This window comes from Hevea brasiliensis, chromosome 9 (assembly GCF_030052815.1).
Source record: "Hevea brasiliensis isolate MT/VB/25A 57/8 chromosome 9, ASM3005281v1, whole genome shotgun sequence".
Taxonomy (NCBI): Eukaryota; Viridiplantae; Streptophyta; class Magnoliopsida; order Malpighiales; family Euphorbiaceae; genus Hevea; species Hevea brasiliensis.
The window spans coordinates 90,241,526-90,254,057 of record NC_079501.1 but is presented as its reverse complement, the minus strand read 5'-3'; the positions used below and the strand labels follow the sequence as shown (position 1 = coordinate 90,254,057).

The following is a 12,532-nucleotide window of genomic DNA, read 5'->3' as shown; positions in this document are numbered from 1 at the left end:
TTGAACCATCGACATTATGTAGGCATGGGGCATCCCCTTGCACCTCAGCCTCTATCGATTGATCGACTGAACGATCACCCTCTTCCATAATCAATTCGAGGATTTTAGACCTCCTGTACAATGATACAAGGAGATTTCCTCCCGTTAGTGCATTTTTATAATGTAATGTCTGTATGTATCAAACAATGATATTGAGCAGTTGTTATGTGAAGAAAGAATATTCAAATAACATGTGAAAACAGAATTTAAAAACTTTGCTCTGATACCACTAAAACATGTCACACCCTACCCCTCTGTAAGGCATAACATGATCCCGTAGTATACCTAATGAATTACCAACTCCGTCTACTAATAATCCATTAAATACACTACAAGGGATTTTAAAAACTTTTCTTACTTCTTTTACAGTGGTGAGCACTATTTACAGTGTGAAAGACTTTGGTGAATCAAGTGAAACAACTAACTCATTTGATTTATTTGGAGTATCAGAAAATTTTGGCAAGGTGCCATTTGTATTTTGGACAAAGCAGTTCTTGAAAAACTCAGTAAAAGCACTTCAATATATTTTCAAATCTCAACTCCAACATTTTTATCAACACAACACATTTCTCAAGTCAAATCCATAGAAATTTTTCAAAGTCTGAGATAAGGAAATATAATACAGTTTTTACAAGTCAAATAGCTCATAATTAATTTACAACTTCAAGGTACAATTTGAATTTGCAACTGCTCAAAACCAAAAACAAAATATACATACAGTGAATATACATTACATTACAAAATACAAAATGCGGTATACTCACTATACCCAAAAATCTGTCGCTGGCGGTACTAGCTTTAGTCTCACGCCCTATCTGTCTGTCTACTGCGACAAAGAATAAAGCTATCATTGAGACAATGTCTCAGTGGTGCACAACATTAACCAAATACAAATTTTAAATCACAATTCATAAATCATATCAATAGTGGATACTTAAAACCATAGTTAAATTCAAAACAATGAATGTCATAAGGAATTTAAACTCCAATTCACAAATTATCAAAATTCATAATAACACAATTTAGTCAAATAGTTTAAGAATACCGTATTGCCAATTCATGCACAATTTGATCAAATAAATGAATAATACCTTTTTGCAAATCAATAACACAATTCGATCAAATAATTGAACAATACAATGTTGCCAATCAATAACACAATTTAGGTCATGACACACATTTTTCCATATATGCCGTGTTGTACACCACGACAAGACATACTCACCCCAATAATCGAAATCAATGAGGGAGGAAGCTAGCTATCTAATGAGTACTCATCCATACTCACCTCGATCGAAGTCAAAGAGGGAGGAACATAATCATACTCACCCCAGACTGATAAGTCAAAGAGGGAGGAATAATCACACTCACCCCATTAATGGAGGAGGAACATAGTATTAGTGTCATGCCAATTGTGAGTCAAAACAATTCCAAACATTTTATTCAAATGATCCGTAAGAATCCAATAAATTTCCAAAGTTATAATTTCATTCACAAATTGGCAACACAATTCGTAATTCACTTCAATTTCCACAAAAACCATTTACAGTGCTTTTCAATCAATAAGTATCCATCAATATCATTCAAACAATTTTTTTCACAGTTTCAAACCATTCACAATGTTTTTCAATCAATAAGTGTCCATCAAACACATTTCCACAATTTAAAATAATAATATACAAATAGTCAATATTTATTTCAATTGAAAATAATTCAAAAGAAACAGTTGTTGTGCACAAACCTCTGATATTTGTCTCCTGGTCCTGACTCAGTATTTCTTTCCCTTTTGTTGAGTCCTTGTTAACTGAGAAACACAATTCGAAGTGTTTCAGTACCAAATTAAATTGTCTCTATCGATGGTGTTTGGTAAATAATGCACTGAACTCAATTATTCACTTAATCACCTAATATACCAACCCTCGTTGTGTTTTAGGTAAATTAGGTTTTAGTGTCGTTAATATGTCACATTCGATAGGGTTTTAGGTTTGGTACGTTTTTCCAAACTCGTTTCCTTGTTTAGTGCATTTTAATGCAACTTGCTGGATTCCGGGATACTGGTTTGACCTAGCCGGACGGCCTAGTTCCCTCGATTTTCGGGCTTCGGTCAAAACTACAAACTTGTAGATCTATGTCTTATTGCACGCGGGGCAAAATTTTAGGTCAATCCGAGTTAAGTAGACCAAGTTATGGTCATTACACTATTGCTGGTCAAATGGTATCAATTTAGGTCAATTTTTGGTCAATTTGGTCAACTCTGGTTCGGCCAGTTTTTGGACCCGAACTTGTGCAAGCTTTTTGACTTGCTTATGGTCATTTCTGGGCTTTGGTGTCTTCATAAGACTTGTAGGTATGGGTCTTAACTATTCATGGTTAAAATTTCAGGTCAATTGGACCTGTTTTGAGTGAGTTATGGCCTAAACACTCACTGCTGCCCAAATGGTCAGTTTTTAGGTCTCAAGTGTACCTAATCCGAATTGGTCATTTTTCACATCACCTTGCAAGCAGAATTTTGGTATGTTCTCTCAATGAAAGTTGGCACATTTTGTGCCTAGTTTCACCTCCAATTGGTCTCATACCAATTGAGGTTACACATTTAAAGTTACAGGTCTATTTGCACACTGTCCTCTATGTGTCTTTCAAACCCCAATTCAAACACACATTTAACTTGCTCTACCTTAAATCCCCATACCCAATTCTGATGTTATACCATTCCATATTCATTTATCACTTCTTACTATGGTCAATTTGGACAGAATACAAACATTCTCAATACATCAATTACAACCATAAACCACCAAGTCCAAATTTAGCAATATATGTACATAAATACACCTAATCATTACATATAATCTCCACTACTAATTTACATATACATTCATCAATTCTTCTATGTCAACATTCTGCCAACACTTCCATCAATACATACAATTATTCAAGGGTTCCCAAGCTGCCGAAAATTATTCTTCAACATCAAAGTGCCCTACAATTTACCAATTCCCATCCAAGTGCATAAATCACCATATATATGTGAAATAATCCTCTAGGATATTAAATCACCATGATCAACATTATTTCTCATCAATTATATGCATAAATGTCTCATCAAAAACGTGACTCCATGGCTGTCCAAAATGAAAACAACAATAACTCTTCAAACTCAAAATTTTCCTTCACAAAACCAACACCCATAACATGCACACAAAACTTAACAAAGCTATCTTCAAAATTATGAACTTACCTTATGCTTGGAGCTTGTTAAACCTTGCTTAAACTTCTCAAATTTAGTATCAAACTCTTCCTTGTGATGAGTAGACAAAGTTTCATGAAGGAACCTAAGAGATTGGAGTTGAAAATGGAGAGTTAAGAGATCTTGCTATAAATATGGCCATGGTGTTTGCTCTCTCCTTCATTCTCGGCAATGTTGAGATAACTTTTAGGAAGATGAAGTTCAGCTGATTTAGTGGAGTTACAGCTGCCCTATTATATGTTTATTTTATGCATTAGTGGTCCACTCACAATTTTAATCATATTTTAAGCTAAACTTTCATTTAATCCCACATTAAACCCTTGATTTTAGCTATTTACTTTAGGTACCACCAAATTAATTTTTCATTTTATTTTCTAAGTGTAATATTATTTATTTTTAATGGACATTTAGGTCAAAAGACACTTCGGGATGTCAAATGACCATAATGCCCTGTTCAAGTTACGTTCGATTTTTCTGTGATACCGGGTTTTGTCTGTTTTTCGATTTCTCACTTTTCTTTGTACTAATTATTTAATATTTCTTTGATCTTTCTAATGATATTTATTCTTCAAAAATGGTCTATTTAATTCCTAAAAATGTTTTCTAGAATTCCCGCAATCCGTAGCTAGTCAACGGTCCACGCCGTGACTTCTCAAGGTCACCCATCGCTAGGTTTCCCGGCTCGATTAACTTGATCACATTTCTTTGCTATTATTTTTCCTTTGTTTTTCTTATATTTTCTTTTCTTGTATTTCATTATTTTGTGTCTCCTCCCTCATGTCAAAGTGTAGTTCTAGGCATCCTAGCTGTCCGAACAACACTAGTCACCGGAGCAGTAGAACGCACTACCGAACTTTGGGGTGTTACATGTTGCTTGGGAATACTTATTATGTCCCTTGTCTTTTTAGATATGGCATCGGACCCTCTTCTGGTTCACAAGTACTGGCTTGTACTAGGTACCTGCCTAAGTACCTGCTTATATACCTGCCACTCGCAAGTATCAGCAGCTCCATAGGTACCATTAATGGTACCACAGGTTTCTCCTATCAGCACTGATGTTCCTGGTGCTTTCTCATCAAGTGCCGATATCAAATACTGGGAGTTGTCTATCCAGCCTTGTTCGATAGCTACCTATTGACTCCAAACTTCCTCCAAGAATTTTTTTCGCATGTTATAGTTATTATATCTTGATGTAATAAATTTAGCATACATATAAATACTTGGATATTTGTTAAATAATAAGTTGTGTTTCGGCTTTTATTTATTAATGAAAGTGGCCATGAAGCCTACTTATCACATTATTCCTCTATTTATTTTACATAAGTGGCAGTAATGCCTACTCAATTACACTTCAGTCATTATGTTGGCTTTATTTATTCCATTTTCTACAAGGTCCTTAGGAAAAGCCATAAAGACAGCTATTTGAGGCCGTGAGTCGGCCTTGGCTGTTTTTATGCTCAGTGTTATCCCATTGGTTTTCTGCAAGGTGAAATGGTTTTGGACTTGTAGAATCACATTATTTGAACCACTACCTTAAAAATCGAAGCAATTGCAATTGTCATAAAAGGAATCTAGACAGTGGGAACATTGATTCCTCTTATATTGCCCCTTAGGAGAATATCGGACTGGTGCCCCTCGAGTTCTTTAATACTCCTGGAAGTCAAGTTTGGCTCCTCCAGCTTAAGGAATTGGTCATTGGAAGTTGCAGGAACTTAGAGACCAAAATTTCCCTCTATCACCTAGGACATTAGTGCAACTTGCTTAGGTACGTGCACTATGGATATGTTAGTTCCTCTATGATTGTTGCCCCTCAAATTAAATGTCACCTAGAGTATCTGCACCTGCTGAGGTGCTAGTATCACCTAAGAACCTGCAACTACGTAATAAACACTAGGGTGAGTGACTGAGTTAGTGTTACTGAAAACTTGAACGGGAATAATAATTTGGCTTCTAGGGCAACTAAGCTGAATTGGTGTTCTTAGTTAACTAGCTACCTCTTCTTCTCTCCTATGGGGCAACTGGTATCTTTCTTCACTACTAGCATGACTTCCATCGGCATTGCCATGGGGGGTACGTAACTGAAATTGTCGTCTGAGCTCGTTATTGCCTCTAGATGTCATGTCAGGCTCCTCTAGCTTAGGGACCTAGCCATTGGACAATAATGGAAGTGGTGAATTAAGTTTATCAACTGCTTTCTCCATACTTACATTAATTCTTTCCTCTGACTGGTTAACAGTTCCCAACCACTATTCCATATCTTTCATCAAGACACTAGTAATGGTTGATACAAGAGTTTCCAATGAACTAAGAATCCAGTTACAAATCTCATCTTAGTCAATAGATAAGATCCGCATAGTTTCTTTGCCAAGCACGCTTCTGGCTTTCGGAGGCATGATGTTGCCTACAAAAATAGAGGTGTGAATTGTTGAAATAAAATTGTGTGAGAATTTATCTCACTGGGCATGCCAAAAATTGTTTTGTTAGAAGATAATTTGGCTTGCTATCAGCTTAGGAATTATGGGTGTGCTAGATACTAAGTATATCAACTATGCGCTTTTCTGACTTCTCTCAAACTATTATGAGAACTGACTAGACTAAACGCAACTTCATCAAAATCTCATTTAAACTGAACAATTAATGTAACTAGAAATTATATTTGATTGCTGAAAATTTAAGTACAAGGCTTAGAAAATAAAAGCAAAACTTAAAAAATAAAAAGATAGAAATTAAAGATAAATAGACTGCTGGAGTTTGTTGTGTTTGATTGATTGAGTGGTTGGGCCTCACGTTGCAGTGTATCTAGCTTTTATAGTTCTGTCTGCAAGTATTTGGAAGACTCTTGAAAGACTCTACAACACACTCTGCCATGTTCTGTAGTTATCAGTAGCTACCTGCTCACTCATTAAAACTGCTTGAAACCACCACAAACTGTTGTCAACTTCCTTATCTCAGATAATTATTCAGTAACTACTATTAATTCACTTATTAATTATCCCAGACCCCAAATTAATTAAATTAATAAGATAAAATTAATTAAACTAATTTCATAGAGAATTAATTTAATTAACTTTTAGGCCTAAAAATAATTAATAAATAAAATAATTATTTTTAGTGTAAAGAGGGACATTTTATTTTTTGGCAACACATGAATGTAATAAAAAAAATTAATATATTATAATTTTAAATAAAATTGATTTTAATTTTAAATAATACATTATTTATAAATTAAATTAATATATGTTTTTGAATTTAAATAACAATACAACTAAACTAGTTGATTGAATTAAAACTTACTTATTATTGAGGTTCAATTTATTCTATTACAAAAATATTTATTTTAAATGCTATTGAGTGTTGTTTTCTACCTACAATTATTATTCTAATTCATTGGGTCTTCATTTAATGTAAAAAAAAATTTGAAGAATATGAGTCCAACCTAAATCAGTAAACTCATGAAAGATCCGATTTGATTAGGTGACTCATATAATTAGGGATGAAGGATATTTATTGTTAGTTTATTTTATATTTAAAATATAACTATATAAAATTTATGTATATAATAAGTAAATTTTATTATGTATTTTATATCTTAAATTTATGATAGATCAAATTTATGAAAATTTTTCTTAAAATAATATTTAATAAAATAATTTATATTATTAGAAAAAACAGAAAAAGAGAGAAAATCTCTTTTATCTCTCTCAAAATTCATGTTAAATAAATGAATAAATAAATTTCTCTCTACCATATTAAACAATGTGGAAGGGATTCTTGGGTTGTGGAATCTATATAATTTATTTATATCTATAATATTTTATTAACTAATTAATATACAATCAAACAACTTAATAATATAAATTTATAATTTTTTTAATGTAATTTAGATGCTTACATTAAATTAATCACTATTTATAAGCACAGAAAACAGTCTTTTCTTTTCTTTTCTTTTTAATTTGTATTACAATATATAAACTATTTAATTATTATTTTCTTCGAAATAATTTTATTGGTAATAAAGTGTAATTCATAGTTCTAACAACAGTATTTTGATAGTTTCATCCCATGTTCTTTCTTTTTTTGCGTCTTTATTTTCCAAATTTTTATTTTATTATTAAAAATAAAAACTTTTTTTAAATTTTAAATGATAAATTTTTTGATATGTTATTTTTTTTAATTAATTGAATTTTTAAACTAAAAAAAAATTTGCATCCCCTTTAAATTTTTATTTAAGTATTTTAATTTATTAATTTAATTTTAAATTTTTATTTATTTATGTTAATTTTTAAACCACTTAAGTAATAATACATGATTTCTAATTATTTTTTACTAATTTATTTTTTTTATTGTCATTTTAATTTTTAAATTATTTTAACCTTTAATTATTAAATTCACGTAAATTACTATTATCTTTCTCAAATCAATTTTAAAATGATTTTATTTTATGATAAAATGAAATTTATTTCATACAGCAATATTTAATTAAAGAAATATCATAGTTTTATCCCATTACAAGAAAAGTAAAATAATAAATAAATAAATATATATATATATATATATATATAATATTTTAAAATAGTAAAAATTTGATTAACATTATTATTCTTTTATTATGATGTCGTGGTTATTATTATTATTTAAAAAATATTAAAAATAATATCAATAGATTTTTTATAATATTTATTTAGATTTGTTAGTTTATTAAATCAACAATGCATGTAGATAGGGTTTACAAAAGTCATATTATGTATTTTATGCATTATAATTAGTTATTATGTTGAAATGTAAATTATGGAATTGTAAATTATGTAATTAATTTGTATATCATGTAAACTATAAATTTATGTAATTAGTTTGTAAATTATGTAATTAATAGAAATTTGAGAATTTTGATATATGAATTGAGCATGAAAATGAGTTGCAAGAATTGAATGTAAAATGATTATGATGAGCATGGATGAGATTTTTATTGTAAAACATTATTGAAAATTTCAAGCAGGTGAATAGTAAAATACACCAACTGGAAAATAAAATATGAGAAACTCCGCTAATTTCTCCTTAGAAAAATAATTGATAATAAAATATAATGAAAATAAATTATTAAAGGAATAAAGTAAGATAAGATAGAGTACTCCGGCACCGAGTGTGACATACCTTGCTCGGCTACACTGTAGACCGGTGAAGGGTATTATAAAGTAGGTTTTGACCTTTGAAATTTAATGTCAACCGAGTTTAAAGGCTTTTTTTTGTTGTAGAAAATATAGAATAAATATGTTAAATGAGTTTTTTAATTTTAAAGTCAGAATTTTTTTATGAAATTATAGAGTTTTAATTATTGTATAAAATAAAAAGATCGAATATGTTTAGTATTACTATTAAAATTATTATTACTTTTTTTTAAATATATTAATTATAAAGTATTAAAATCTAATTTAAAAATAAATTTGACATTTGGCCTTTAAAATTTAATGTTAATCAAGTTTAAAAACTTTTTTGTGTTACACAAAATATGAAATAAGTATGTTAGATGAGTTTTTTAATTTTAAAGTCAAAATTTTTTTTTATATGAAATTATAGAGTTCTACTAATTGTGGATGTGACCAAATTTCTAATCAAGTAAGAAATATAATTTTTAAAATTTTTAGTATAATTAATAAAAATGATGTAGATGTAGTTAATATAAATTTTATATGCGATATTTAAATTTTTTTTAATATGACAATATCAAATATTAAATTAAAATTTTTAATAAATATTTTTAAATTAAAATTGATTGATATTTTATTAATTATGGAGCAATACTCTACCTACTACGTTTACTAGATTTTTTTAAAGATAAATGATGTGTACTGTAGAGAGAAAAAGTGACCTTGCAGGGTTCCCACATTCTAAATGTCAATTCTGACAACTCCTTAAAAACTTGGTACCTCTCCATTTATTGTTTTTGTTTTTTTAGTTAAGTTAAAAAAAAATTAAATGAATTTTTTTAAAAGAAAAATATTAAATAAATTTTAAAAAATTTTTAATTATTAATTAAAATATAATTATATAAAATATATATATTTAATAAATAAATTATACCTTATATCTTACATATTAAATTTTCAGTTGTGTTTAGTATATATCTTTTAAATTTACTTATCAATAATTGTTGGGTAAAAAAAAGGTTAATTATATTTTTTAATAAATTAACTTTTTATATACGACAAAAATGACATTAAAAAAAATTTTGATAAATAAAGATAAAGTTAATTTCATCTGTCATTTTCTACGAAAATTTATGAGTGTTGCGGGGAAACAAAGTAAATTGATTGTGTTGGATAATCTTATCGAGTTGTAGAACTCATAAATCTTTCTCACATTAATTTTTTAATTATTATAATCTTTCGAAATAAAAAAAAAACACAATTATCTAAAATTAATTTAAAATTATTAAATTCAATTTTGTTAATTATATATATATATATATATATGTTTTTAAATTCATTTAAAATTAATAGACATTTGAATAGTAAATTATAGATGGCTAAATATTTTAGTTGAGTGGAGGCCGCATTGAGAGAGTAAAAAGGTGAGCATCTAACAGAGAAAATCCATTGTTGTACATGTGTGAGTGTATGCAGTAGACGGAGCAGTGGGTTACCAAAATATATAGTCATGTACTGTGTGGCTATAATTTAATATTGTGAGGGATTTGTGAGTGTTTGAGGGAGCATATAACTAAATGTATAAGCTCTTTGATTTTTTTTTATTAGCAAAATAAAATTTTATTAATATGATTAAAAAATAAGAAAAACTTAACATGATACATTTATTAAAATTACACAAACAAGCTTTCTGAATCTCAAAATTACACGTACAAGCTTTCTGATGTGTGGCTACTTCAAGGGCACTTCAAACACGCAATGGATACTTTGGCACCGCAACCAAATGGTTAGCTCTAGGCACCGAGAGGCCAAATATCTCACTCATGTCCAACTCATTAGGCAACACACCATCTGGGAGCTCCCAGTTAAAACAATGCACTAATTGAGCCAAAACAAATCGACTGATGGTTAGTCCCAGTTGCATTCCAGGGCATCCTCTGCGCCCAGAACCAAATGGGAGAAGCTGAAAATCGCGTCCTCGAAGGTCTATACTTGTATCAGCAAACCTTTCTGGCAAAAATTCTTCTGCATTATCCGACCAGGCATTAGGATCTCGTCCAATTGCCCAAGCATTCACTATAATTCTTGTATTCTTCGGTATATGATACCCATCAATTATTGTCTCCTCCATGCAGTTACGAGGAAGTAGCAGTGGCGCATATAACCTCAAGCTTTCTTTTATAACCATATCTAAATATGGAAGATTGAACAAATCTTTCTCCTCCACTATTTTATCCAATCCAAAAACAGTCTGCAACTCATCTTGTAGACGTTTCATTGCAGCAGGATGTCGGAGGAGTTCTGAGAGTGTCCACTCAATGCTAGTGGCCGAAGTGTCAAATGAAGCTACGATCATGTCTATTAAGATAGCTTTCATGTTGGTTCTATCGAGCGTGTAAAGTACCTCTTCATTGGATGTCATGAGTTGGTTCATCAAAGAAAGTAACAAATCAACGAAATCCTTCATTTGCTGCTTCTTTTTCCATCGAGCTTCCCTTTCATGTTCACAGATTATCTTCTCCAAGATTGTGTCCATTGCCTTGCTAAATGACTTCATACGTTTTGTCAATCCCTGTATGCAAATAAGTAAAATTCAAAATCATCCCACGGAAATTCTGCCCACCTCTAAATAAAATTTCGAAAGAAAAAAACTCTAAATAAAATAAACAGTATTAAAATTAAAAGAAGAAAAAAAAAAGAAAGAAGGAAACATAGTAAAAAATTTCCATGAGAATGTAATAGCAAATAGCAAAACACCTGAAGATCAAATGCTCCTAAAAAAGGAACATAGTCAGCAATATTGAAAGCTCCTGCCAAGTTCAAAACCTCCTTTGCCAGCGGCTTTAAATCAAATTCACTATTTTTAGCTTCCCCAAAAACCATCCTGCAAGTCATGTTCTGAATCAGGTCTCCCACAGCTAAACTAATATCCACAACCTCACGCGCCGCCGCAGCTTTCTTCAGCGAATCAACCAGCAACCCCACCTCCTCCCTCCTCATCGGAGCAAAGTACTCAATTTTCGACGCAGAAAGAAGTTGTAAAGTGCACAATTTCCTGACGCTGCGCCAGTAAGGGCCATACTCCGAAAAAGCCACGCCCTTGTTGCCATAGGACATGTAAAGGGAAGCTTGTAACATGGGACGGCTAGCGAATAATAAGTCGTGGGTCTTGAGAAATAGCTCGGCAGCTTGTGGTGATGATACAACAATGGCGGGTACAGAGCCTAGCCTCATGGACATGATAGGTCCATACTTTTTGGCTAACTGATGAAGGGATCGATGGGGGAGTTTGCCTAGCATGTGGAGGTTACCGATGATTGGTAAGGCTGGGGGTCCAGGAGGTAGCTGCGGGTCATTTTTTCGTTGTCTCCGTGGCCGGAATGAGGCGGCGCATAGACTGCAAATGAATGATCCCAGCAGAATCACTAGTATGGCTAAGATGAAAGGAGACATTACGGGCAGCGTGTTGAATATGGGCTGGGAGACAAGACCAAGCAATTATTTTTGAGCCAATAAACCACTAACATATATATATATATATATATATATATATATATATATATATATATATATATATATTATTAATTTAAAATGATTAATAACTTTTTTTTTTAATTTCATTCACTTGCAATTTTAACAATTAAAGATATTAATAATTTATTATATTAATATGTTTATTTAAATTATTTCTATTATTATTACCATTATTATTATATAAATTTTTTTCATTTATTATTTTATATAAAAGATATTAATGTTTATTTTTCATTAATACGAATAAATTATTCTAAAAAATTTCAATGTTATACTTTTTTGTTGTAAATAATTAAATGGTGTTATTTAAAAATTTTAATTAAATATCTAAATTATTTTTTAAGAAATTGCATATTAAAATTTAACTAAATCTTTTTAATAATTATTTATAAAATATATAAAAATATTAATAATAATAAAATATATTATTAAAAAACTTATAATATTTATTTAATAATATATTAATTTAATTTAATTTAACCCCAATTTAACCTTAAACCCTTAATATATATATATATATATATTTTCTTTTTTTTTTTTTTTTGTCTGAAAACCTTGTTTTTTTCAT

General features: G+C 30.1%; 1 protein-coding gene across 1 annotated transcript; it reads right to left on the bottom strand.

Annotated features, from left to right (window-relative positions):
• Positions 1 to 10,070: 10,070 nt before the first annotated feature.
• LOC110634501 (cytochrome P450 CYP736A12) lies at positions 10,071 to 11,959 on the bottom strand. The gene is made up of 2 exons (XM_021783525.2): positions 11,188 to 11,959; positions 10,071 to 11,002 (listed from the first exon to the last, which is right to left on the bottom strand). The coding sequence occupies exons 1-2, from the start codon at positions 11,881 to 11,883 to the stop codon at positions 10,178 to 10,180; spliced, it is 1,521 nt and encodes a 506-aa protein (XP_021639217.2). The 5' UTR covers positions 11,884 to 11,959; the 3' UTR covers positions 10,071 to 10,177.
• Positions 11,960 to 12,532: the final 573 nt, after the last annotated feature.

Bases quoted from the DNA above. Each gene is read 5' to 3' on its own strand.
- LOC110634501 (XM_021783525.2), bottom strand. From the start codon at position 11,883: ATGTCTCCTTTCATCTTAGCCATACTAGTGATTCTGCTGGGATCATTC. The intron at 11,003-11,187 runs GTGTTTTGCTAT...ATTTGCATACAG, and splicing joins TAGGAGCATTTGATCTTCAG to GGATTGACAAAACGTATGAA.